This window comes from Oryctolagus cuniculus, chromosome 1 (assembly GCF_051225735.1).
Source record: "Oryctolagus cuniculus isolate XC-2025 breed Fujian yellow rabbit chromosome 1, ASM5122573v1, whole genome shotgun sequence".
In the NCBI taxonomy this organism is placed as follows: domain Eukaryota; kingdom Metazoa; phylum Chordata; class Mammalia; order Lagomorpha; family Leporidae; genus Oryctolagus; species Oryctolagus cuniculus.
In genome coordinates, this window is record NC_142867.1 from 66,118,789 (window position 1) to 66,145,016 (window position 26,228).

Here is a 26,228-nt window from a genome sequence, read left to right on the forward strand (position 1 = left end):
GAAATATACAGGAGGACAGTTTTTAAGTGAGGACAGGCACTGAGGACTTGTTAGAAGCAGGAGAAGAGTGGGCATTGTGTGATGGGAAGAGTTTGGCTATCTTGAGAGAGGGCTTGGATAGTCAGGGCAACTAAAAAAGCTGCAGGAAAAGACAGCACTGTGGGGCAGAGCATAAATAAAGGGATGTGGTTATAGCAGAAGGTCGGAGCAGGTTAGACACTGAATGAATAAATGTCAGGAAAAGGAGTTAGCACTGAGCAGTCACTGAATAGCAGGGGGCACTATGGTTAACCGGGCACTTTAGAGACGACAGAATGAAGGGGACAGGATTGCCAGGGGCAAGGAATGGTAGTGAAAGGATAGGAGAAATGGTCTAATGCAGGGGCCTGGTGTGAGGGAAAAGTCCCAATCTGAAAATTTTGTCACCTGACCTTTCTCCGGTGTCCGAAGCAGATTTTTGGCTGGAAAGCAGTTGTTCAGGTAAGGTTTCCCATCATCCAGCTTGTAGCTTCCCAAGTAGGCCATCTTCCTGGGAGCCAGGCAAGGAAAGCAGGGAGAAGCGTGAGAAGGTACAGCAAACTTGGGAGCCCACCAGAACCACCACACCCTGCACATACCCACCTCTGAGGCCTGAGGGACCCCTGCTCTGCTTCATAAATGGGCTGGTCACTTACACGAGGAGGCAGGTAGGGCCCTGGGCTTTCCAGTTCAAGTCAACTATAACTGAGTGGAGCACTAGAAAGACTCAGACCTGGTTTGAGTTCTGGCTCTTTCTTTTTTTTTTTTTTTTTTTTTGTGACAGGCAGAGTGGACAGTGAGAGAGAGAGACAGAGAGAAAGGTCTTCCTTTGCCGTTGGTTCACCCTCCAATGGCCGCCGCGGCCGGCGCGCTGCGGCCAGCGCACCGCGCTGATCCGATGGCAGGAGCCAGGAGCCAGGTGCTTTTCCTGGTCTCCCATGGGGTGCAGGGCCCAAGCACCTGGGCCATCCTCCACTGCACTCCCTGGCCACAGCAGAGAGCTGGCCTGGAAGAGGGGCAACCAGGACAGTATCCGGCGCCCCAACCGGGACTAGAACCCGGTGTGCCGGCGCCACTAGGCGGAGGATTAGCCTAGTGAGCCGCGGCGCCGGCCCTGGCTCTTTCTTTTCTCTAGGACAGAGCCAGCTCCCCTGCTTGCTTGTGCCCCAGTTTTCTCACCTGTAAAATGGGGATAATAACACTCATTTTAATGGATGAGAGGATCAACTGAGAAAGACAGTGCCTAGCACATTGGAGAGTACTTGAAACATTTCACAAAACATGGATTCCAAAGATAAGTTCAGGGAATGGGCATTTGACACAGTAGTTAAGGCACTTCTTGGGACGCCCATATCCCATATTGGAGTGCATGTGTTCAAATCCCAGGGCCACTCTCCATTCCAGCTTTCTGTTAATGTCCATCCTCAGAGACAGCGGTTATAGCTCAAGAAGTGTCTCTGCCACCCACATGAGACCTGGATTGAGTCCTGGACTCCTGGCTTCAGCCTGGCCTAACCCCAGCTGCTGTAGGCATCTGGGAAGTAAACCAGCAGATGCAACATCTCTTTCATCTGTCTCAGTTTCTCTGTCTTTAAAATAAATAAAACTTTAAAAAAAAAAAAAAGTTTATTCTGGGGCCAGCGCTGTGGTGTATAGGGTTAACACCCTGGCCTGAAGCGCCGGCATCCCATATGGGCACCGGTTCAAGACTGGGCTGCTCCACTTCCTATCCAGCTCTGTTATGGCCTGGGAAAGCAGCAGAAGATGGCCCAAGTCCTTGGACCCCTGCACCTGCATGGGAGACCCAGAAGAAGCTCCTGGCTTATTGGCGCAGCTCCGGCCATTGCGACCATCTGGAGAGTGAACCAGCAGATGGAAGACTTTCTCTCTCTCTCTCTCTCTCTCTCTGCCTCTCTGTCTGTCTCTCTCTGTGTAACTCTCTCAAATAAATAAATCTTTAAAAAAAAGTTTATTCTCTTTTCTCTATATAACTCTTTCAAATAAATAAATACTAATATTTTAAAAAGGAGGGGGAGCTCTGTGGTGCAGGTTAAACCACTGTCTGCAGCGCTGACATCCCTTGTGAGCACTGGTTCAAGTCCCTGGCTGCTCTACTTCTAATGTGCCAGAGAAAGCAGCAGAAGGTGGACCAAGCCCCTGGGCCCCTGCCACCCACGTAGGAGACCCGGAAAAAGTCCCTGGATCCTGCCTTCGGCCTGGCCCAGGCTTGGTCATTGTGGTCATTTGAGGAGTGAACCAGCAGATGGAAGATCTCTGTCTCTCTGTCTGTCTGTCTCTCTCTCTAACAGCCTTTCAAATAAGTAAATATATATTTTTAAAAGATTTTATTTATTTGAGAGGTAGAGTTACAAACAGAGAGAGGGAGAGACAGAGAAAAAGGTCTTCATGCACTGGTTTCCTCCCCAAATGGCCCCAATGCCTATAGCTGGGCCAATCCGAAGTCGGGAGCTTCTTCCATGTCTTCCATGCAGGTACAGGGGTCCAAGCACTTGGGCCATCTTCTACTGCTTTCCCGAGGGCCATCTTCTACTGCTTTCCCCAGGGAGCTGGATCAGAAGTGGAGCAGCCGGGTCATGAACTGGAGCCCACATGGAATGCCAGAGCCACAGGTAGAGGCTTAGCCTACTATGCCACAATGCCAGCCCCAATAAATAAATCTTTAAAAATAAATAAGTAAATAAAGTTTAGGGAGATTGAAGATAGCTGAATAGGGGAAAGGCATGTTGATTTTGACCACAGGAAAATACCAGAACAGGGAAGGAACAGCATTCCCAGTAGACAGTCGCAAAGCAGCTTGCAGTGGAAAGTCTACAGAAAGAAAGGAGACACCATGGAGCAGCAGGGATGGTACAATCATGCAGCAATGAGTGGGACCGCCAGCAACTCCCACAGCCGGTGGCCGGAGGGGATGCCATCTTCTTGGAGTGAGGCGAGAGGAATCTGTGGCAGCAGGTGCCACTGATGACATTGCCTGAGGGAGAACTTCCCGGTCCCCACTGCCTCTGAGTCCAGCCTGAAGCATCAGCAGGGGCAGGGTGCCCACCTTACCCAGTGAAGGGAGAGCACAATGCTTCATTCCCACCCCCTACTAAAGCACCCGGCAATCAGCAGGGAGGAAGTGCCATCTTAATAAGGTGAGTACTTTCTCTCTGTCTCTCCCGCTCACTGTCTGTAACTCTACCTCTCAAATAAAATATATAATAAAAAATAAGGTGAGTAGAGGAAGCTGCAACCCTCCCACAACTAGGGGGTTCCATCAGAGGGATAAATCTGCAGTCCCCACTGACTCTGAGTCTGGCCTGGAAGGCTGGCAGGGGGCAGAGTGCCCACTTAGGTCCATGACGTCAGGGCACATTGCTTCCCTTCACCACCAGACTTAACTTGCCAAAGGGGAGCCTAGCAGGCATCTGGCTCAGCAAACGCTGTGGCTCTCTCTGTGGCTGGGAGGCTTTGGGGCTGAGAGCAGGATCCCCTGTGCCCTGTGACTGTGTGATAGGGTGTAGGGTACGGCTAAGTCTTTGAGTAATTGCTGGGTCTGCTTTTAGAAGCTCAGAGTTCCCCGAGAGCTGGGGTGGGCTCTGTGCTGACACTGAGGAGCATACAGATCCTTTACGAAGTTCCCGAGACTGAGTGGGTGGGGTGCACAGGTACTGTGGGTTGAGGACAGCTGGTTCACACACCAGCCAATAGAATCGTACCCTTTTCCCCTGCTGATGATAGAGAAGATTTACCACTCCCAACCTCGCCCCACCCTAACGCACTGGCTGGATGGAGCTCCCTGTTCCCACTCAGCGCCCATCTCTGGATATCCACTGAAGGAGCAGACACACCACTAAGCCAAAGAGGCGTATGTCAATGATAAAAGCCCTCAGAGGAGAAAACCAACAAGTGTTTCCACAGACGTCTAAACATAAGTTTAGAAATACAACAAACAGGGGCCGGTGCTATGGCGCAGAGGGTTAATGCCCTGGCCTGAAGCGCCACCATCTCATATGGGCACCAGTTTGAGATCTGGCTGCTCCACTTCCCATCCAGCTCTCTGCTGTGGCCTGGGAAAGCAGTAGAAGATGGCCCAAGTGCTTGGGCCCCTGCACTCACATGGGAGACCCGGAAGAAGCTCCTGGCTCCTGGCTTCAGATTGGTGCAGCTCCAGCCATTGTGGCCATTTGGGGAGTGAACCAGTGGATGGAAGACCTCTCTCTCTCTCTCTCTGTCTCTCCTTCTCTCTCTGTGTAACTCTTTGAAGTAAAATAAATAAAAACCTTTAAAAAAAAAAAAGAAATACAACAAACAAAAACAAGGAAGACAGTATGACTTCCCAAAAGAAAGTCAGCAACACTTCAATATAGAATGTGAAGACAAAGAGATTGCTGAAATGCCTGGAAAGGAATTCAAAAGAATGATCATAAGATTATTCAAAAAGAATGATTCCAAGATGGCTGAATAGGGAAACGGTGTACTGATTCGGACTAGGGGAACAGAGCAGAAGAAAAGCGGAGGAAGCACGTGTCCTGGGGAGAGTTGGAGAGAAGTTTGCAGTGGAAATTCCACAGGAAGAAGAGGATGCTGTGAGCAGCATGGAAACAGCAGACATGCAGCAGTGAGTGAGGACATCACACATGACGCCTGCAGCGGGGGCTGGAGGAGACGCCCGCTTCAGAGAGTGAGGTGAGGGCAGGCTGCAGCGGTCCGTGCCACAGGTGATGCTGCCTGAGGAAGAACCTCCTGGACCACCCTGACTTTGAGTTCAGCCTGGAGCCTTAATGAGGGGCAGGGTACCCATCTCATCCAGTCAAGGAAAACTACATTTTCTCTCCCCATCCCTCCACAAGGGCGCCCAGCAACCAGCGGGGAGGAGGCACCATCTTGACTCCAACAGAGGCTGAGTCAGCTCTCACATGCAAGACAAGCGGATTTTGCCAGAGGGGAAAATCTGCCATTTCCCACTGACTTTGAGTCTGGCTGGGAAAGCTGACAGGGGCCTGGGTGCCCCCACCCTCTCAACCTATCAGGCTCCAGGGCTCAAACCGTCAAGGTGGAACACCCATAGGCAGCTGTCTCTGCTGTCTCCATGGACAGGGCAGGCTAGCGGGGCTAAAAGGGGGGGTCCTCTGCATCCTGTGACTATGGTACCTTGGGCGCTGTGACTATGGGTATTTTGTGACTACACGATATGGCTTAACGTGTAGCTGGGTCTCTGAGCAATCACTGTGTCTGGCCTCAGAGGCTCAGAGCTCCCTGACTGCCTGAGGAGGGTCACTGCAGAGGTTCCATGCTCACACTCAGGTCTGCACAAATCCTTTGTGTGGTTTGTGTGAGGATGAGGGTTGTACTCACTGTGGACTAATCTTGGGCATTTATCATCACCTTGGAAGAGAGGAGGTGAGGGCGACAACTTGGGTGTCACCCTATATTCTCACATTATCCCTGAACACTGACCAGTGCTCCCCTGCTCCACCCAGCACATGCCTCTAGGTAGTCACTGAAGGATCAGACACTCCACTGTCATCCTCCCAAACTCCTATGAAGCCAGAATCACCTTAATATCTAAACCTGAAAAAGATACAGCAGAGAAAGAAAACTACAGACCAATCTCCCTGATGAACAAAGCTGGAAAAATTCTGAACAAATTACTAGCAATTGAATCCAACAACATATCAAAGATTATTCACCCAGACCAAGTGGGCTTTCTCCCTGGTGTGCAGGGATGGTTCAACATTCACAAAACAATGTGATACATCACATTAACAAAGTGAAGAACAAAAACCATATGATTATCTCAATAGATACAGACAAAACATTTGATAAAATACAACACCCTTTCATGATGAAAACTCTAAGCAAATTGGGTATAGAAGGAACATTCCTCAACACAATCAAGGCAATTTATGACCAAAGTCCTATTGAATGGGGAAAAGCTGGAAGCATTCCCACTGAGTTCTGGAACCAGACAAGGATGCCCACTCTCAACATGGCTATGTAATATAGTCCTGGAAGTTTTTGCCAGAGCCCTTAAGCAAGAAAAAGAAATCAAAGGGGTACAAATTGGGAAAAAGGAAGTCAAACTATCCCTATTGGCAGATGACATGATTCTATATATAGGGGATCCAAAAGACTCCACTAAGAGACTATTGGAACTCACAGAACAGTTTGTTGAAGTACCAGGATATAAAATAAATACACAAAAATCAATAGCCTTTGTATACACAGCCAATGCCATGGCTGAGAAAGAACTTCTAAGATCAGTCCCACTCACAATAGGTACAAAAAAAATCAAATACCTTGGAATACATTTAATCAAGGATGTCAAAGATTTCTACACTGAGAAATATAAAACATTAAAGAAATAGAAGAAACTCAAAAAAATGGAACAATCTTCCATGTCCATGGATTCGAAGAATATCAAAATGTCCATTCTTCCAAAAGCAATTTACAGATTCAACACGATACCAATCAAAACAACAAAGACATTCTTCTCAGATATAGAAAAAATAATGCTGAAATTCATATGGACGCATAGGAGACACCAAATAGCTAAAGCAACAACAAAAACAAAGCCGGAGTATCACAATACCAGATTTCAAGACATACTACAAGGCAGTTGTAATCAACACAGACTTGTACTATTGCAAAAACACATGGGTAGCCCAATGGAACAGAACAGAAACACCAGAAATCAAATCCAAATATCTAGAGCCAACTTATATTTGACCAAGGAGCTAAAACCAATCCCTGGAGCAAGGACAGTCTCTTCAACAAATGGTGCAGGGAAAACTGGATTTCCACATGCAGAAGTATGAGGAAAGACCCCTACCTTACACCTTATACAAAAATCCACTCAACATGGATTAACGATCTAAATTGACAAACCAATACCATCAAATTATTAGAGAACAATGGGGAAACCCTACAAGGCATTGGCACAGGCAAAGAGTTCTTGGAAAAGTCCCCAGAGGCACAGGCAGTCAAAGCCAAAATTAACAAGTGGGATTACATCAAATTGAGACATTTCTGTATGGCAAAAGAAACACTCAGAAAAGTGAAAAGGCAACCAACAGAATGGGAGAAATATTTGCAAAGCAAGCAACTGATAAAGGATTAATAATCAGAATATGCAAAGAGATCAATAAGCTCCACAACAAAACAAACAAAACAACCCAAAAATCCGTCAACCGAAGACTAAAGAAATTATGGGATATGTACATCATGGAATACTACACAGCAGTGAAAAAAAATGAATCCCGTCCTTTGCAACAAAATGGATGAAATTGGACAACATCATTCTTAGTGAAATAAGCCCATCCTGAAAGGATAAATACTGTATGTTCTTCCTGATCTGTGGTAACTAATAGATCACCTAAAAGGTAATCTATGGAAGGAAATTGACAGTTTGATTAGAAATGACTTTGAACAGTCCTTGTCTTGACTGTTGTGGAAGTTTTGTTTTCATACTGTTTGTTGAACTTTTTACTTAGCATAGAAGTAGTCATATGTGTATAAAATTAATTGAAAATAGATTTTAGTAAAACATAAGAATGGAAATAGGAGAGGGAGGAAGGTAGGTATTGTGAGAAGAATCACTAAAGTTCCTTATGAAATGCATAAAGCTTGTGTTTCTTAAATAAAAGGTTTCTGGGGGAAAAAGGACAATGAAGTTTCACCTCACCCTAGTTAGAATATTTCTCATACAGTAATCAAAAACAATAAATGCAGGGCTGGCGCTGTGTGTAGCAGTTAAAGCCACTGCTTACAGTGCCAGCACACCACATGGGTACCAGTTCAAGTCCTGGCTGTTCCACTTCCAATCCAGCTCTCTGCTATGGCCTGGTAAAGCAGCAGAAGATGGCTTAAATCCTTGGGGCCCTGCACCTGTGTGGGAGACCCGGAGGAAGCTCCAGGCTCCTGGCTTTCAATCGCCCCAGCTCTGGCCATTGTGACCATTTGAGGAGTGAACCAGTGGATGGAAGACCTCTCCCCTACCCTGCCTCTCCCTCCCTATAACTCTGCCTTTCAAATAAATAAATAAATCTTAAAGAAAAAAAATTGAATGCTGGTGAGGATGTGAGAAGAAAGCTTCCCTAATCAACTATTGAGGGGAATGTGAATTAGTACAGCCATTGTTTATGACACTGTGGAGATTCCTCAGAAATTTGAAAATAGATCGAGGTATCACCCAATCATCCCACTCCTGAGATTTTACTGAATTGAAATGAAAGAAGCATATAAAGGAGTTATCTGTACCCCCATGTTTATTGCAGTTCAATTCACAATAGCTAAGATATGGAATCAACCCAAATGCCCATTAACCAATGACAGGATAAAGATCAGCACAATGGTGTAGCGGGTAAAGCCATCACCTGTAGTGCCAGCATCCCATATGGGTGCTGGTTCAAGTCCTGGCTGCTCCACTTCTGATCCATCTCTCTGCTATGACCCGGGAAAGCAGTAGAAGATGGTCCAAGTCCTTGGCCTCTGCACCCACGTGGGAGACCTGGAAGAAATTCCTGGTTCCTGGCTTTGGATGGGTGCAGCTCCAGCCATTGTGGCCATTTGGGGAGTGAAGACAAACAGACCTCCTTCCCTCCCTCCCTCTCTTTCTCTCTTTCTGCCTCTCCTTCTCTCTGTGCAACTCTGACTTTCAAGTAAATAAATAAACCTTAAAAAAAAAAAAAAGAAAATGTGGTAATATATACACTATGGAATATTACTCAGCCACAAAAAATGAAATCCTGTTTCACACAACAAAATGGATGCAACTTGAAATCATTATATTTAGTGAAATAAGCCAGTCCCAAAAAGACAAATACCACGTTTTCCTTGATATGTTAACTGATAGGGTAAAAAAAAAGTAGTGTATATGGCAAAATTGACACTTTGAGAATTATTACTTACAGCCCTTGTCTCTACTATTGTGGAACAGTGTTGTTTGTTTGTTTGTTTTTACTGAGATTTTTACTTAGTGGAGGGTTATTCTTATGATTATAAAATAAACTGAAAATATGTCATTGTAAAAAATAAAAGGATAAGGAGGAGGGAGGGAGGGAGCATTGGCAAAAGGGACAGTATGGTGAGAATTATCACTATGCTACTAAATCTATATATATGAAAAACACGAAATTTGTTCACCTAATATGAATTTGAAGAAATTAATTTAAAAAGATTACTCAAAAATATAGCAGAGAAAATATGTGAGTTAAAGAAACCCATACATGAGATGGATGAGAAATTCTGCTGGGAGATAGAGATATTGAAAAGAAATCAAACTAAAATATTAGAAATGAAGAATTTATTATGTCAAATGATTATTGGATCAATTCAACAGGAAGATGTGACTATAGTAAATGTATATGCACATAATGCTAGGACACTTTACTATTTAAAACAAATGTGAATGGATCTAAAGGGTAACATAGCCTCCAATACAATGAGGGACTTTAACACTTTCATCAATGGACAAAAATCAACAAAGAAATAACAGAGCTAATTTACACTATTGATGAAATGTATCTAATTCATAACATTTAATCCCACAGCTGCACAATACACATTGTTTTCATCAGTGCATGGAACTTACTCTAGGAATACCAAATGTAAGGCCATAAAACAAGTCTCAATGAATTCAAAAGAATTTAAATCATGGGGCTGGAAACATGATATAATGGGTAAAAGCCACTGCCTGCAACACTGACATCCCATATGGGTGCTGGTTCAAGTCTGGCTGCTCTACTTCTGATCCAGCTGCCTGCTAATGGCCTGGGGAAAGCAGTAGATTATACAAATGTTTGGGCCCCTACTACCCATGTGGAAGATCAAGATGAAGCTCCTAGCTCCCAGCTTCCCACATGGCCCAGCCCTGGCTTTTGCAGCCATCTGGGCAGTGAACCAGCAGATGGAAGATCTCTTGTTTTCTCTCTCTCTCTCTCTCTCTCTCTCTCTTTCTAACTCTGATTTCAAATAAATCAATCTTAAAAAAAAAAAGAATTGCAATTGTATCATGTATCTTTTCTGACCACAATGGAATGAAGCTGGAAATTAACCATTTAAGAAATTTTGGAAAATATGAGAACAGATGTAGACTGAACAACAGCTCCTGAATGAGCACTGGATCATAGAATAAATTCACAAATGCCTAGAAACGAATGACAATGACAACACAAGATAGCAAACTTATGGGCCATAGCAAAAGGATGTTAACAATAAAGTTGATAGCAAAGTGCCTACATCAAGATATTGGAAAGTTATCAAACAAATGACCTAACAATGCATCTCAAGGATTCATAATAAAGAACAAATCAAACCCAAAATTAGCAGGAAGAAAGAAATTGGAGAATAAATAAACTTGAAACAAAAAAATACAAAAGATCACTGAAAGGAAGAGCTGGGGTGGGGGGCAATTAAGGAAAATTGATATACTTTTGGCCCAACAAACCAAAAAAGGGGGAGGAGAAAATCCAAATTAATAAAATCAGAGATGACAAAGAAAATGTTACAACAGATACCACAAACATAAAAAAGAATCATCAAAAATTTCTACAGCTGTATGCCAACAGATTGAAAAATCTAGAAGAAAAGGATAGATTCCTGGACAAATACATGTCTATGAAGACACAGAAAGCCTAAATAGACCAATAACCAAGATGGAGATTGAATCAGTAATAAAGATCCTCACAACAAAGAAAAACCCAGGACCAGATGGCTTCACTGCTGAATTCTACAAAACTTTCAAAGACGAACTAATCCCAATTTTTCTTAAAACTATCCAAAACAATTGAAAGGGAGGGAATCTTCCCAAACTCCTTTTATGAGGACAGCATCACTTTAATTCCAAAACCAGAAAAAGATACAAAAAAATAGAACTATAGACCAATATCCCTGATGAACATAGCTGCAAAAATCATCAGCAAATCCAACAACATATCAGAAAGATCATTTACCTGGACCAAGTGGGATTTATCCCTGGTATGCAAGGATGGTTTAACAGACCAAATCAATAAATGTGATACATCACACTAACAAATTGAAGAATAAAAAGCTATACAATTTTCTCAACAGATGCAGGGAAAGAACTTACTAAAATACAACACCCTTTCATGATAAAAAAAAAAAAAAGCCTTAAGCAGTTTGAGTAGAGGGAACATACCTAAATACAATCAAGGCAATATATGGCAAACCCACAGCCAGCATCATACTGAATCGGGAAAAGTTGGGGGCATTTCCACAAAAATCCAGAATCAGACAAGAATCTTACTCTCACCATTAGTATTCAATATAGTTCTGGATGTTTTTGTCAGAGCCATTAGACAGCAAAAAGAAATCAAAGAGATAAAAATAGCAAAGGAGGAAATCAAATTATCCCTGTTTGCAGATGATATGATCTCATACATAGGGGAATCAAAAGATTTCACTAAAAGATTATTGGAACTCATAAGAGAGTTTGTCAAAGTTGCAGGATATAAAATCAACATACAAAAATCAATAGCATTTGTATACACAAACAATACCTTGGCTGAGAAAGAACTTCTCAGACCAGCCCCATTCACAATAGCTACAAAAACACTAAATACTTTGGGATAAATTTATCCATATATGTGTAAGATCTCTACAATGAAAATTATAAAACATTAATGAAAGAAATAGAAGACACAAAAAAGGAAAAATCTTCCATGTTAATGAATTAAAAGAAATATCATCATCAAAATATCCATACTATCCAAAGAAATTTACATATTCAACGTGATCCTAATCAAAATATCAAAGACAAGTTCTTCTAAGATCTGGAAAAAATTATCCTAAAATTCATTTGGAGTCACAAGAAACCCTAAATAGCTTAAGAAATCCTAAATAATAAAAATAAAGGTGGAAGCATTCCAAAACATATTGCAGGGCAGTTGTATCAAAATGGCCTGATACTGGCACAAGAATAGACATGTAGACAAATGGAACAGATTAGAGATCCTAGAAATTAACCCATACATCTACAACCAACTCATCTTTTACAAATGAGCTAAAATCACTTACCAAAGAAAGGAAAGTCTCTTCAACAAATGGTGTTGGGTAAATTCCATCTCTGCATGCAGAAGTATGAAACAAGACCCCTACCTTACACCCAATTAAATAATCAACTCAAAATGGATAAGGGATCTATACTTAATGCCTGAAACCATCAAATTACTAGAGGAAAACAGGAAATACTGCAAGACATTGGCATAGGCAAAGACTTCTTGGATAAGACCCCAGAAGCACAGGCAATAAATGCAAAAATAGACAAATGGGATTGCATCAAGCTAAGAAGCTCTGCACAGTAAAACACACCCAACAAAAAGGCAACTGACAGAATGGAAGAAAATATTTGCAAAGTATACATCTGACAAAGGATTAAAATCCAGGATACATAAGAAGCTCAAGAAACTCAACAACAAAAAAACAAGCAATCCAGTTGAGAAACGGGCTAAGGATATGAACAGGCATTTTTCAAAGGATGAAATTCAAATAGCCTACAGACAGGAAAAAATGCTCAGGTTCACTAGCCAAGGAAATGCAAATAAAAAACACAATTCATCTCATCTCAGTTAGAATGGCTCTCATACAGAAATCAAAAAACAATGAATGCTGGGCATGGATGTGGGTAAAAAAAAAGGTTCCCTAATCCACTGTTGATAGGAATGTAAACTAGTACACCCATTGTGGAAGACAGTATGGAGATGCCTCAGAAATCTGAAAAAGAGATCTACCATAAGACCCAGCAATTCCACTCCTGGCAATTTACACAAAAGAAATGAAATCAGCCGGTGCCGCGGCTCACTAAGCTAATCCTCCGCCTAGCGGCGCCGGCACACCGGGTTCTAGTCCCAGTTGGGGCGCCGGATTCTGTCCCGGTTGCCCCTCTTCCAGGCCAGCTCTCTGCTGTGGCCAGGGAGTGCAGTGGAGGATGGCCCAGGTGCTTGGGCCCTGCACCCCATGGGAGACCAGGAAAAGCACCTGGCTCCTGGCTCCTGCCATCGGATCAGCGCGGTGCGCTGGCCACAGCGCGCCGGCCGCGGCGGCCATTGGAGGGTGAACCAACGGCAAAGGAAGACCTTTCTCTCTGTCTCTCTCTCTCACTGTCCACTCTGCCTGTCAAAAAAAAAAAAATAAATAAATAAAATAAAAATAAAAAATAAAAAAATAAAAAAAAGAAATGAAATCAACATATGAATGAGTTATCTGTACCCCCAAGTTTATAGCAGTTCAATTCATAATAGCTAAGATACAGAATCAACCAGATGTCCATCAACTGGATAAAGAAATTATGGTGGGGCTGGCGCTGTGGCGCAATGGGTTAACATGCTGGCCTGAAATGCTGGCATCCCATTTTGGTGCCGATTCAAGACCCAGCTGCTTCCACTTCCGCTCCAGCTCTCTGCTATGGCCTGGGAAAGCAGAAGATGGCCCAAGTCCTTGGGCCCCTGCACCTACGTGGGAGACCTGGAAGAAGCTCCTGACTCCTGACTTCAGCTCGGCGCAGCTCTAGCCGTTGTAGCCAATGGGGGAGTGAACCATCAGATGGAAGACCTCTCCCTCTCTGCCTCTCTTTCTCTCTCTGTGTAACTCTTTCAAATAAATAAATAAATCTTTAAAAAAAATTGTGGTATATTATACACACTAGAATACAATGAAATTCTGTCTTGCACAATAAAATGGATGTAACTAGAGATCATTATGCTTACTGAAATAAGCCAGTCCAAAAAAGACAAATATTTTATGTTTTTCCTGACTTGTGGTAACTAAATATACAGAAAACACAATAAGTAATGTATGAGTGAAATTCTCACTTACTACTTGTTGAATCACTTAGTGGAAGGTTAAACTTGTGATTATAAAGTAAATCGAAAGTATGTCATTGTTAGTATTAAAATAAAAATAAGGAAGAAGGAGGATGGAGAGTGAGAATGAGGGAGGAAAGCTCTATGAGAGCAGAGGAGATCAGCAGAGAAGTCAGGTAATGTGAGGACTGAAACCAGGTCATGAGGAAGTGGAAAGTCAGCTTCCAGGTCAGACTGCAACTGTGTATGGAGAAGTGAATGTAAGAAAATGCAAAAAGTGAATTCGGGCAAGTTTTTCAAGAAGCTTGACTATGAAAGAGAGAAGCAAGACAGTCCTGAGAACAAAGGCAAAGTCAAAAGATGCACTGGAGGAATGTGAGAGAGACACCACAGGAAAGTCTAAGGGGCACTCGCCCTCTCTCAGCGTTGTGCAAACGCAGGCCAGCCCTTGCCCCCAGTCCTGGTTCCAGTCCTGGCAGGCAGAGTCACTACTGAGCATGAACATGGGCTCTTTTTTCCTAAGATTTATTTAATTTTATTTTATTTGAAAGTCATAGCTAGTGAGAGAGATCGAGAGAGAGAGATCAAGAGAGAGAGAGATCGAGAGAGAGAGATCGAGAGAGAGAGATCGAGAGAGAGAGAGATCGAGAGAGAGAGAGATCGAGAGGTCTTTCACCTGCTGGCTCACTCCTCAAATGGCCACAACGGCCACGGCTAGACCAGGCTGAAGCCAGGAGCTTCTTCTGGATCTCCCTCATGGGTAGCAGGGGCCCAAGTATTTGGGCCATCCTCTGATGCTTTCCCCAGAGATCATCAGCAGGGAGCTGAATCAGAAGTAGGGCAGCCAGGACATGAACCAGCACCTACACAGGATGTCAGTGTCACACATGCCAGCCCCTGAGCATGGACTCTGAACACTGCATGGGTTCAAATTCTAGGTTCAAGATCTGTGTGGTCTTGGCTTTTCTATATTTTTGTTTCTTTCTCTGTAAAATGTGGACAGGTACACTTATTTTATAGGGCCGTTTTAATGATTAAGTGAGAAAATACTTGTGAAAGGGCTCACAACAGTACCTGGCGGCTGGCTAACACACATTGGCCATTTTCTGTTACAATGGTCATTAACAGGAAGCTATGACATGTCCCTCCAGGGTTCACGGGTAGGAATCTGGAGCGATGCTAAGGAATAGTGGGAAGCTTTTAGGTCACTGGGGATGCATCCTCAGAAGCGGGGGGGAGGTAGTCTCTCTCTCTGGCTTCCTGTCTCACCTTGTGATCTTTTTCTCCTGCAAATGCTCTCACCATGATGTCATTCACCATGAGGTTCTTACCAGAACTGAAACTGTTAGTACCAAGCCCCTGAACTGTAGCTAAATAAACCTCTTTTCTTTACAAAGTGCCCAGCCTCAGGTATTTTGTTACAGTAAGAGGAAACTGCCTGATGGTAGCTTTGGGATCTGCAAGGAGGGAAGGCCTACACTTCCGGGAATGGAGAGGCCTACTTCTAGGGAAGAAAGTCCTTGTCAAGGTCCCTGCGGGTGCCTAAAGGTCAACTAATGAGGATCAGACCCGCCTCAACCTTTAACCCCCACGCCCTGAATCTATAAAAGGAGCCCTCCCAATCTCTGATGCGCGATTTCCCTGGCCCCAGCTCTGTTGCACTGTTGGGACCGGGGAACCTCGCCCGGGAACGGAACCCCAATAAAAGCCTGTGAATTAATTGATTCGTCTGCCTGGGAAGATCTGTTATGCGCCGGACACCTTACACCTGGTACACAGGATGAGAAAGACTTGGCTACATCTACAGACTGAAGAGGGGTCAGCAGAGAAAGAAAGGAGGATTAAAGACGGGCAGACCTACAGGGCCACCCCTGAGGAGGCAGGAAGACTAGCCCTCAGCACCCAGGGCAGAGGCTGCTTCACTGAGTGTGAGAGAGGGTGAGTAGAGAGCTGTGATGGGGAAGATTTCAAATATTCCAAGTGCACCACCTCTCTGACATTTAAAGAACTAGAAGAGCAGGAAAGAAACAAGTTCCCACCTTCTATCTTCTGAAGAGGAGTCCAGAGCCTCACCATTCCGAATTTAGATGAGTCAGAGAATTCTTTGGGCAGGTGCATGTGTGTGTATGCACATGTACATACATGTACATGCACAAAAGGAGAATAGTGTTCTAACTTTAGGGTCTGACTCAGGCTTTTTTTTTTTTTTTTTTTTGACAGGCAGAGATATACAGTGAGAGAATGAGAGTGTGAGAGAGAGAGAGAGAGAGAAAGGTCTTCCTTTTCCGTTGATTCACCCCCCCAAATGGCCACTACAGCTGGCGCGCTGCACCAATCCGAAGCCAGGAGCCAGGTGCTTCCTCCTGGTCTCCCATGCAGGTGCAGGGCCCAGGGACTTGGGCCATCCTCCACTGCCTTCCTGGGCCACAGCAGGGAGCAGGACTGGAAGAGGAGCAACCGGGACAGAATCCGGCACCCCAACCGGGGCAAGAACCCAGGGTGCTGGCACCACAGGCGGAGGATTAGCCAAGTGAGCCGCGGCACCGGCCAACTCAGGCCTTTCTTTACCAAATTACTATCCTGTTCACAGAGCCTGACACCAAAAATCCCTCAAGGGAACCAATACCCCTAATGCAATTGCACTCACTGTTTATCATTCAAGGATTCTGAAGGTAAAGAATTTGCTAAGAAAAATATGTAGAACTCTTTGCCATAGTCTGATGTCAAAGCTCGCAAAAATCTGCAGCCCAGCGAGGAGCCGCAAATACAGATGGCTGCAGGTGTTAGGTGGGCCATGTCAGTGAAGAAAACCGGACATGAAAAAAGAAGGTGGGAAGGGCCGGCTCCGTGGTGCAGTAGGTTAATCCTCTGCCTGCAGCGCTGTCATCCTATATGAGCACTGGTTCTAGTCCCAGCTGCCCCTCTTCCAATCCAGCTCTCTGTTATAGCCTGGGAAAGCAGAAGATGGCCCAAGTACTTGGGCCCCTGTACCCACATGGGAGACTGGGAAGAAGCACCTGGCTCCTGATTGGTGTGGCTCCGGCCGTAGCAGCCAATTAGGGAGTGAACCAACGGAAGGAAGACCTTTCTCTCTGTCTCTCCCTCTGTAACTCTCCCTCTCAAATAATAAATAAATCTTAAAAAAAAGAAAAAAGAAGAGAATGGGAGTGAGCGTGCCAGTCAGTGAATGTATGTGTGTATGTGTGCACGTGTGCGCATGGACCCACACAGCAACACAGCAGCCACGTTCTTGCTCTTACCTACTGCCACCCGGCAGAAACCCAAGTCAGTGTTGCTGGATCTTCATGGGTTTTTGGGAAGTCTGCCTTTTATGTTCAATCTCTTCATTATGTGAGTGTCAGTAACTAATCTGCTATTTAGAAACAACGTGCAGGCCAAACAAAGCACATCGGAACCAGATTCAACTCATGGGCTACAAGTATGCTTTTTCTGATTGACTTTTTTAATGTTTTTCAACCTGTGGGAATTTCAGCAAAATGAATTCCCATTACTTGGCTTTTTCCTATTCAGTAACCAACATTTCCTTTTTGTCTTGACAATGTACAGTTGGGCACTGCCCAATGCAGTATGAACATCATCCTAACCCCAGTGCCTTTCTTATCTCATGCATCTCATTGGTCCCCTAGTAGTGATAATTCCACCTCAGAAACACTGCCTCGAAGATCTACTTTTCTCCATCTCTACTGCTTTCATTAAATCTTCCATCATCTCTCACCTAGAATACTGTAACAATCTCTGTTCCTACTTAGCCTGGAGACCAGGTGCCTGAGCTTGGCCTTGAATGGCCTTTAAGTCCGAGTCCATCCAGGCTCACAGAGTCATTCTCTAGTCCCAGAGCAAAACATTCAGATTCACTCTCTCCTGCCTTTGTCCTTGGCATTCTTTTAGCCTAAAATACCCTCTTACACCTGGGTCACCTGGTTGATCACATCTTTTATGATTCAGCTCCCACACCACCTCAAAAACTTTAGTTTCCTAAAGCTTGAGCTCCAGAAATTTCTGTTTAAAGGGATCCAGCCATTCCCAAATCTACTCTGAGCCCCCTTCAGAAAATTTCAGGCAGCAGAAATGTGGAATCTGCAAGCCCTGGCTGGGAGAAGGGAGGCCATCTGGAGAATGCTGGGGCCACGGCATGGAGGATTGGGGAGGAGTTCAGTAGAAGGAAGAAGCTGTGCCGACAGCTGGAATCAATGTGACCTGAAAAAGAGGTTTCCTGGAAGTGACAAATAGGAAGAGCAGAGTGGTTTGATAGGAAGGGAGTCCATTTTAGAAACAGGAAGCTTGAGTCTAATTTCTACGACTAAGCTGAATGACCACGGGCATCATTCTATCCAGTGAGACCTGAACTTCCCACATATAAAATGAGGATAAAGACTCCATGTCTCAGAGAAGGTTAGCCTTCGCCAAACCTTCCAGGGAGAAATAGCTGTTGCCTCTGGCAAGCTCTGGGGTTATTCTTCAATTTCTCCCTCACAGCCTGAGCCCTTTCTACCACCTTCCAAATGAACCTCCAAGTCTGGAAATTTGTCCAAGTCACCGTCTCTCTTCAACCTTAGGACCCAACTCATGGGATGTACCCAGTGGACATGTGGGAACCAAATGAAGGCTCAGATGGCATTACCAAGACTGATGCAGTCCTGATGCCCCTAATTAGATGCTAAACTCTCCAAGGGGAAAAACAGTTTCTATGGTATTCATCAATTTATCCTTAACACAGCACCTGACACATAACATATTTCACAAATATATGTGGAACGGTGAATGAATTTTGGTATCTCCTTTGGTTTGACACAAGGCACTATGATTTCCTGATCCCTGACCTCCCCTACAAAGGATCTGAAGCTCTCCTTAAGTGTTCCGACAGCACCCCATGCTTCTCCTAGTATAGTACTTCTCACTTCTTAGAATCGTTTTCTCTGCTCATCAACTTCCCACCTGCTATGGGGCCCATGACTACCTGATTCACCTGTGTAAAATCAGCACTCAGCGCAGAGCCAAGAACTCACTGGGGCGATTACTGGAAGATCTACACCCAGTTAATCTGCCTTTCAGGTGTGTCTTCTGACCAACCACAAGCATCTGCTAGATAGGTGAACGAAGGAATGAATGAGTAAATCACTGGCTGGGAAAACTAAGAGAAGGTTCTAGCAACTTATGGAATAACGGGACCTGGCTGCAGGTGTGCGTGGTACTTACTTGATCTTTGACTTTGGGAATGCTCCCTTGACTTCCTTTTTTTTTTGTTTCTTCACCTGTTTCTTCACCTGCAAAATTACAATCCTTCTTAACCTGCCATTCCGAGCTCTTGAATTTTCTCATTAATTATATGCTACTGTGAGAAATCTTCTCCAAAATTCGTCTCACCTGGACCTACAAAACCTATAGGACCCAACAATCATGAAGTACACGTGTGCATATAGAGAAAGAGACACAGATTGGGAGGTAGAAAAGGAGAATAGCTTTATGCCAATAGGGTGTGGCTGGGTTGCTTAAAGAGAATACGAGAAGCACAATCAGAAACAAAGGGACTGGTTACCTGACTGATCACACAAAACACATTTCTGTAGGAACGGTAAGACATAACCTAAAAAAGATGTTTGCTATGCATATAACACAAAGGATGAATCAAACTCAGGTTCATGAAGGGCATACAGACCTGGATATAAGTAATAGAAAGTCCAGTTCCCTAGGAGGAGTATTCAACGAGAAGGTAGATCTACAACTAGTGGACCAAGAAGGGGACATGACTCCAGGGTTACGTTTTCTAGAAATTAACCCTAAGAAAATATTTATATGGTAGAAAAAAGAAAGTCTAAGTTCCAAACCTGCAGGGCCATGACCTAGGTTAGCTTCAGCTACCTCGTTTCTATCTCAATTTTGACTCAGTTAATGTCAATCTGACTGGACCTCTAGCTCCAAAACACATTCATCCTCCCTCCCCCTCCCTCCCTCCCTCCCTCTCTCTCTCTCACACACACACACACACACACGCATATATGTTCTTCATCTGCATGTACATGTTTGTTCCATTTTGCCTGGCTCAGATAGCTACCACCTCAGGCCCACTTCTTAAAGGAGGCACTCGCCACACTGCATTATAATGGCCTGCTCTCCTGTCCAGTCCCCACCCCAAACAAGTCCAGGCCAGGAGACCCTACAGAGCTGGGCTTGGGTCCTGCTTATTTAAACCCAGCACCTCATACCAGGCCTACTGGAGGAAAAGTCCCGCATGTTAATGAACTAAAGGGAACCACGAACAACATGCTGTCGGAGCACTTCACCTGTCTGTGAAGAGGGCAGCAAGGATCAGGGAAGGTTCCTACAGCAGGTGACATGAGAGCTGGGTCTCAAAACTCGAGAAGTTATCAGGTATCCACAGAAGGCTTCAGAAGCATCTGACTGGAGTGGCCCAAGACCGCTTCACAGAGTGAAGAATCTCGCTTGCTATTTAGTGATAATTATTTTCACATGAACGTTAACTTCGCCAAGATTGGTTTTCACCTGTTTTATTCAGGGACCCAGGCCCTATAACTAGACTAAGGCCTGCAACTCAACAAGTATTCGTTCAATAACTTGGCCATTCGTGGGGGATAGACAGGAGTTAAAAACGAAGACATGCAATGTAACAGGAGACGGTGTAATACCACAGTGCTGCAGGATGAAGCTGGGACACTCAAGCAGGAGTTCCACCAGAGGAGCGACCAGATGTATCCTGATGCCCCCACAGGCCTCGGGACAGTGCCATGCAACATTTGTTGCTTAAAAAAATAAAAAAGTTAGGACTTGTGAGACTATTGGGACTCAAGGGGTTAACTCTCCAATTGGTAAAACCGGATCCAAGCAAAACCACCCTGAGGATAACACCGTGGTATTCATTGCCTAAGATTCCACCCACATAATTCCTTTACAGTTCCTTGCTAGGGACATCCTGGGCCAAGACCACACAGTGTACAGCGCTGGTCCTGAAGAACGCCTGCCAAGGGGGCTTTTTGCCCATTCACACCCACCTTATGGCAATGGCCCCCTCCCAACCAGCAACATAAACGGGCTGAACACTCTGGGCCGGCTACAATCCCACCTCCAACTCCACTATGCTGTGCTTTCTATCATACAAGTCTTTTCTACTTTAACTGGCTGTCTCCTTGACTTCCTCGAACCCTAAAATCCTAAAACCTAACAAAACGATAATGACTTCGTTAAAATCTAGACTACTACTAAATCCTAAAGCTGTAAAAGTGGAATGCACGAGGGGAAATACCATGGCTGTGGAAGTTAAAAAGCAAAACAACCCGACTTCCAAACCGGGTTCTGATACCTGCTATCTGGCCTGGGGGCGCTTCCTGGGGGTTTCCTCAGCTAAAGGGGTTATGGGACTAAACGAAAGACAGCATGGCTGTAAATACACACAGCAGGCCCTCAGGAAACCGGAGTTCTCTGTAACACGACGACGTTACTAACAGCTACCAATGTCGCCTGAGAGGATCATTGGCAAGAGCTCTAACAGAGCTAGAAAACGATGAACGACTCCTCCCTGCCCCGTTAGAAACTACATCTGGGGTGCAGGACGCTCAAACGCCAAGCAAACTAAGTTTCTAGGCGCACCTGCCTCCGGCGTCGCTTCCGCCTCCGAGCAGTCCGCGGAGGCGACGTCCCGGGCGGGCGGGATGCGCGCCTGCGAGCCTCCCGGGGATCTCGGAGCCGCTCCACGGTGGCGCTGGCCGCTGGCTCCCCTACTCCTTAGTAACCGCGAAGCGGCGACTGGCAGTGTGGGCGGCAACCGGTGACCGGAGCGTCTAACTACAATTCCCGGCAAGCCCCGCGGCCACTTCCGCTGACAACCTCGCGTCAGCGAGCCTTGAACTACGAATCCCGGTGAACCCCGCGCGGCGCGTCACGCCGTCAGTTTCAGCCAATCAGCTTCGGACAAGTCGGAGGGGAGGGAGACGCGGAGGCAGACAAGATGGCGGCGGCGGCTGCACAGGGCGGGAGAAGCGGTGGCGGCGGAGGTGGTGGTGGAGCTTGCGGTGGCCCCAGCGGCGGGACAAGCAGTAGCCGCAGCGGCTTATTGGATAAGGTGAGGAGCCAGCTCTGGGGGACAGTCGAGCCTGGGGGAAACCCCGAGGTGCGATCGCATCTTCCCATCCCCGCCCCCCTCCTTTTCTGCGGCCTCTCGAGAAGCCCTTATCTGACCACCATGGGCACCCTCCGCGCGCTGGTAGCCGGCCCTCTCCTCTCCGGGGCTTCCTTCCTTCTCGGGAGCTTTCTTGGCCCGTGATGCTGGCCGCCGCAGTTTCTTCACCTGATTCCGTTATTCCTGTATCACATTGTGGCCATCCTTTTCCCTTATGGTGCCCATTTCATTGACAGGGAAAACTGAAGCTGGAAGCAATTAAAGAATCTCTCTTTCCGTCTCCGTCGGTATCCCCCAAACTCCCCACCACCGTCACCCTCGCGTGTTACCACAGATTCCAAAGTGTTCCCTGCCTTTTGCCGACTGAAGTTTCTAGGCATTTCTGTCGCCATACGCCAAATACTGATAGTGTTAGAGTATTTGGGGGCTGACGAGAAGCCTTTAAGAGTTTCCCCTTTTTTCCCCTGTCGTTTTCCTCCCCTTTCCCTGCTACTTGCCGCCAGCTGCTCTGCTCCCTGCGCCTGCTCGCCCCTTTCCTTTGTGCCCATCCATTAAAAACAAACAAAAAAACCCCAAAGAAACCTTGTAGTCCTAGCAGCAAGGCCGTAACCGAAGAGAAAGGCAGGAAGACTGCTTCAGGATTGGCCTTTGCCCTTTGCACAGCATCTTCGAACTAAACAGTTGTGTGGAGAGCTGGGTCCTAGTATTGGTTATACTTCTAATTAGCGCTGTGACCTTGAAGTATGCTTGCTGTCCCCACATTTGGTCATCTGCAAAACGAGGGGTTTAGCCTTCATTATTCCAGTTTTCTCGTTGTGGGGCTCCCAGCTGGTTTGACGGAAGTGTTAAGCCTGGAGTCTTTCATAAAGGGTCGAGGATTTCTCCTTAGTTGAAAACAGCTTTCAGGCCTGCCTATATGCCTAAAGCATGGGAGGTGCTTAAACAGATGAACACGGGATCTTGTGGAGGAGTTCAGAACCAGATCTTTGTTTGTCTTGTTGAGAGTCACTGGCTTCTCTTTACCTCTTCTCTCGCTCTTAACCCTTCTCCGGAGACAGGAGCACATTCGGGAGGTTGGGATGTAAATCACTTCAAGGCGAACGTGAGAGTGTTGGGACTTGCGGGTCGTTTCTGTATAGAAACCCTGCCTGTCTGCCTGGTGCTCATCCTTTACTCTGCCCTCCAGCAATCAGTGAGCATGGGGCACTCTGCTAAGGGCTTACTGAACACATCTGCCCCAGGGGACGTGCTTTCAGGACCTCCTGTAGATGCCAAAAGTGGCAGTGCTCAAGTCCTGTACATAGAATGGCGTGGTGTGTGCATAGAAGCCATGCACTTTCTCCAGTGTGCTTTAAATCCTCTCTAGATAACTTTTAACACACTTAATAGAATGTAAATACTCTTTGGCTAATTGTTATACTTTATTGTGTAGGGAATAAGGTTAATACTAAAGGAGTGCATGTTCAGCACACAGGATTTCTCCCCCGCCAAATATTTCCTTTCCAAGATTGGTTGATCCATGGGTGGGGAACCCATGATTATGGAACTCATGGATTTGCAGGGCTGACTGTAATTTATGGCATCATTGTGTTATTGAAGGAACCTGGATTTGGGAATCATAAGATTTCGGCTTTGAGATTGCTGGTTACTTGCAAAAAGTATGAAGATTTTTCATCTGAAATGTTAGGGTCTTAGGTAGTTACAGCACAGAATTTTGGGAGGAATCAAACTAGATACACATTAGCAAGCTCTGTAACTTGTAGTGTCTGATGCAAATATGCAATGGCAGAATAAGTTAATCATACTGTCAGAATATTGAAAATAAAAAAAACCCTGAACATAGGAATGGGATACTCAAACTATTAAATGTGCTTAATTAAGGAAGGATATGGTATATTCAAATGTGTACTTTAAAAATTTATTTATTTGAAAGGCAGAGTTAGAGAAGGAGAGCCAGAGAGTGAGAGAGAGATCTTCCATGCACTGGTTCACTCCCCAGACAGCCACAGTGACCAGGGCTTGGCCGGGCTGAAGCTAGGAGCTTCATCCGGGTCTGCCATGTAGATGCGGGAGCCCACGCACATGGGCCACCTTCCGCTACTTTCCTAAGGACCATTAGTAGGGAGCTGGATCAAAAGTGGAGCAGCTGGGACTCAAATTGGCACCCATTTGGGATGCCAGCTTCACATTAGCAGCTTAACCCACTATTGCCACATCGGCCCCCAAATGTGCTTTTTCAGAAGTTCCAATGAAGGAGGATGATCCTTGAGATTTGATTTATGAAGGTGGGGCCCCCACAGGATGACCTATGTGAGTGAGTGGTGGAGCCTAATTTGGCAGGAGAGAGAGGAAAAGCATACTGGGTGAGAAGACTCCTTAAGCAAAGTACACAGAATGTGATGGTGCCTGAAGTTTTTTTCTTCTTTGTTTTTAAGATGTATTTATTTATTTGAAAGTCAGAGTTACACAGAGAGAGGAGAGGCAGAGAGAGAGGTCTTCCATCTGATGGTTCGCTCCCGGATGGCCGCAACGGCTGGAGCTGTGCTGATCGGAACAAAGCCAGGAGTTTCTTCCTGGTCTCCCACGTGGGTGCAGGGGCCTAAGGACTTGGGCTATCTTCTGCTGCTTTCCAAGGCCAAAGCAGAGAGCTGGACAGGAAGTGGAACAGCCGGGTCTTGAACCAGTGCCCAATGGGATGGGATGCCGGCGCTTCAGGCCAGGGCGTTAACCTACTGTGTCACAGTGCCAGCCCCAGTGCCTGAAGTTTCTTAGGTGGAGAGTTGACTGCAGTATAGTGACAAGTAGGTAAAATCGGATTAGGGAGGGTGTGGGTTGCCCAAAGTTCAAGCAGGAGGTTGTTTAAGGATTTTGAGACTATGGAAAGTGGTTTTCAGGACAATTATTTAGGTAGTTTGGAGAAGTAAAAATTAGAAGCCTTCTGTGGGCAGGCATTTGATAGTGATTAAGCTTTCTTTTGGGACTCCCACATCCTGTATTGGGCTGCCTGGATTTGAGTTCCATCTTTGCTCTCCATTCCAGCTACCTGCTAATGTGCACCCTGAGAAGTAGCAGATGATGGATGGGTCAAGTAATTGGGTCCTTGCCACCCACATTGGGCACCCAAATCGAATTTCCAACTTTTGCCTTCAATCTGGCTGGCCTAGCCCAGTTATTGGAGCAATTGGGAGAGTGATCCAGCAGATGGGAAAACACTCTCTCTGCCTTTCAAATAAGAATTTAAAAAACTAAAAGCCTTCTAGTGAGATCATGTGCCATCCTAGTGTGTGATTTAGTGAAAAGAAAAGCAAATTTGAATTCTGGTACAGCATGTTAAAAGATGTATGGCTGTGAATAAGTTGTAAAATGACTGAACTGGCTGGCGCCGCGGCTCACTAGGCTAATCCTCCGCCTTGCGGCGCCGGCACACCGGGTTCTAGTCCCGGTCGGGGCACCGGATTCTGTCCCGGTTGCCCCTCTTCCAGGCCAGCTCTCTGCTGTGGCCAGGGAGTGCAGTGGAGGATGGCCCAAGTCCTTGGGCCCCGCACCCCATGGGAGACCAGGAGAAGCACCTGGCTCCTGGCTTCGGATCAGCGCGGTGCACTGGCCACAGCACGCTGGCCGCGGCGGCCATTGGAGGGTGAACCAACGGCAAAGGAAGACCTTTTTCTCTGTCTCTCTCTCACTGTTCACTCTGGCTGTCAAAAAAAAAAAAAAAAAAAAAAAAAAGACTGAACTTAAATTTCCTTCTGTAAACATTGTGGACACTCATACATTTGATAGGCTTACTATAAGGATTAAATTGTATAATACTGGTAATTGTTCTTTGTAAAGGGCTATGTAAAAATAGAATAAGGTGATGAGAGCTTCAACTTGAGAAACAGAAATAAAGACCTCTCAAAGGAGCACCTGGAAGACTAAGAAGTGAGAAATGGGAGAGAATAGTAGTTGGAAGCTATTTAAGTTCTTGTTTCTGTGAAAACTTCATTTCAGCTTTACATTGAGCTGTTCCCCTTCTGAATTCCTCGAACACTTACCATACATGGGAATTGAATTGTCACTTAATATGCCATCCTTTCTTGTGTTGTTTCACCAATTTGTCCGGTTTCCCATGAGGGATTCTTTATGGTGATCAACCCAGGATAAATGCTCATAGCATTGAATTTAGCAGAAGAAAGTCAGTCTGTCACCTCGATTTTCAGAAACAGCTTTAGAGAATGTACCTCTAATTGTCTGAA

The 26,228-nt window shown here is 45.4% G+C and overlaps 2 protein-coding genes across 14 annotated transcripts in view; one reads left to right on the plus strand and one right to left on the minus strand.

Moving 5' to 3' along the window:
- The window catches only part of XRRA1 (X-ray radiation resistance associated 1), a 93,187-nt gene extending 71,516 nt beyond the window's left edge, over positions 1–21,671 (minus strand). For 5 of the 13 annotated variants that reach the window (XM_089330892.1, XM_089330902.1, XM_089330891.1 and 2 more), the window contains exons 1-3: positions 20,144–21,450; positions 19,059–19,126; positions 432–529 (exon numbers count right to left, since the gene is read on the minus strand). In XM_089330892.1, the coding sequence (XP_089187018.1) occupies positions 432–529; positions 19,059–19,126; positions 20,144–20,197 (220 nt within the window). In that variant the 5' untranslated portion in view covers positions 20,198–21,450. The other 8 variants (XM_089330919.1, XM_070075380.2, XM_051851026.3 and 5 more) reach the window with 5 other exon arrangements.
- A 144-nt stretch (positions 21,672–21,815) lies between these two features.
- Positions 21,816–26,228, plus strand: part of SPCS2 (signal peptidase complex subunit 2) — a 37,011-nt gene continuing 32,598 nt past the window's right edge. Inside the window, exon 1 of the mRNA XM_089330957.1 lies at positions 21,816–21,936. Coding sequence (XP_089187083.1) covers positions 21,823–21,936 — 114 coding nt within the window. The 5' untranslated portion in view covers positions 21,816–21,822. The remainder of the gene's footprint in view (positions 21,937–26,228) is intronic.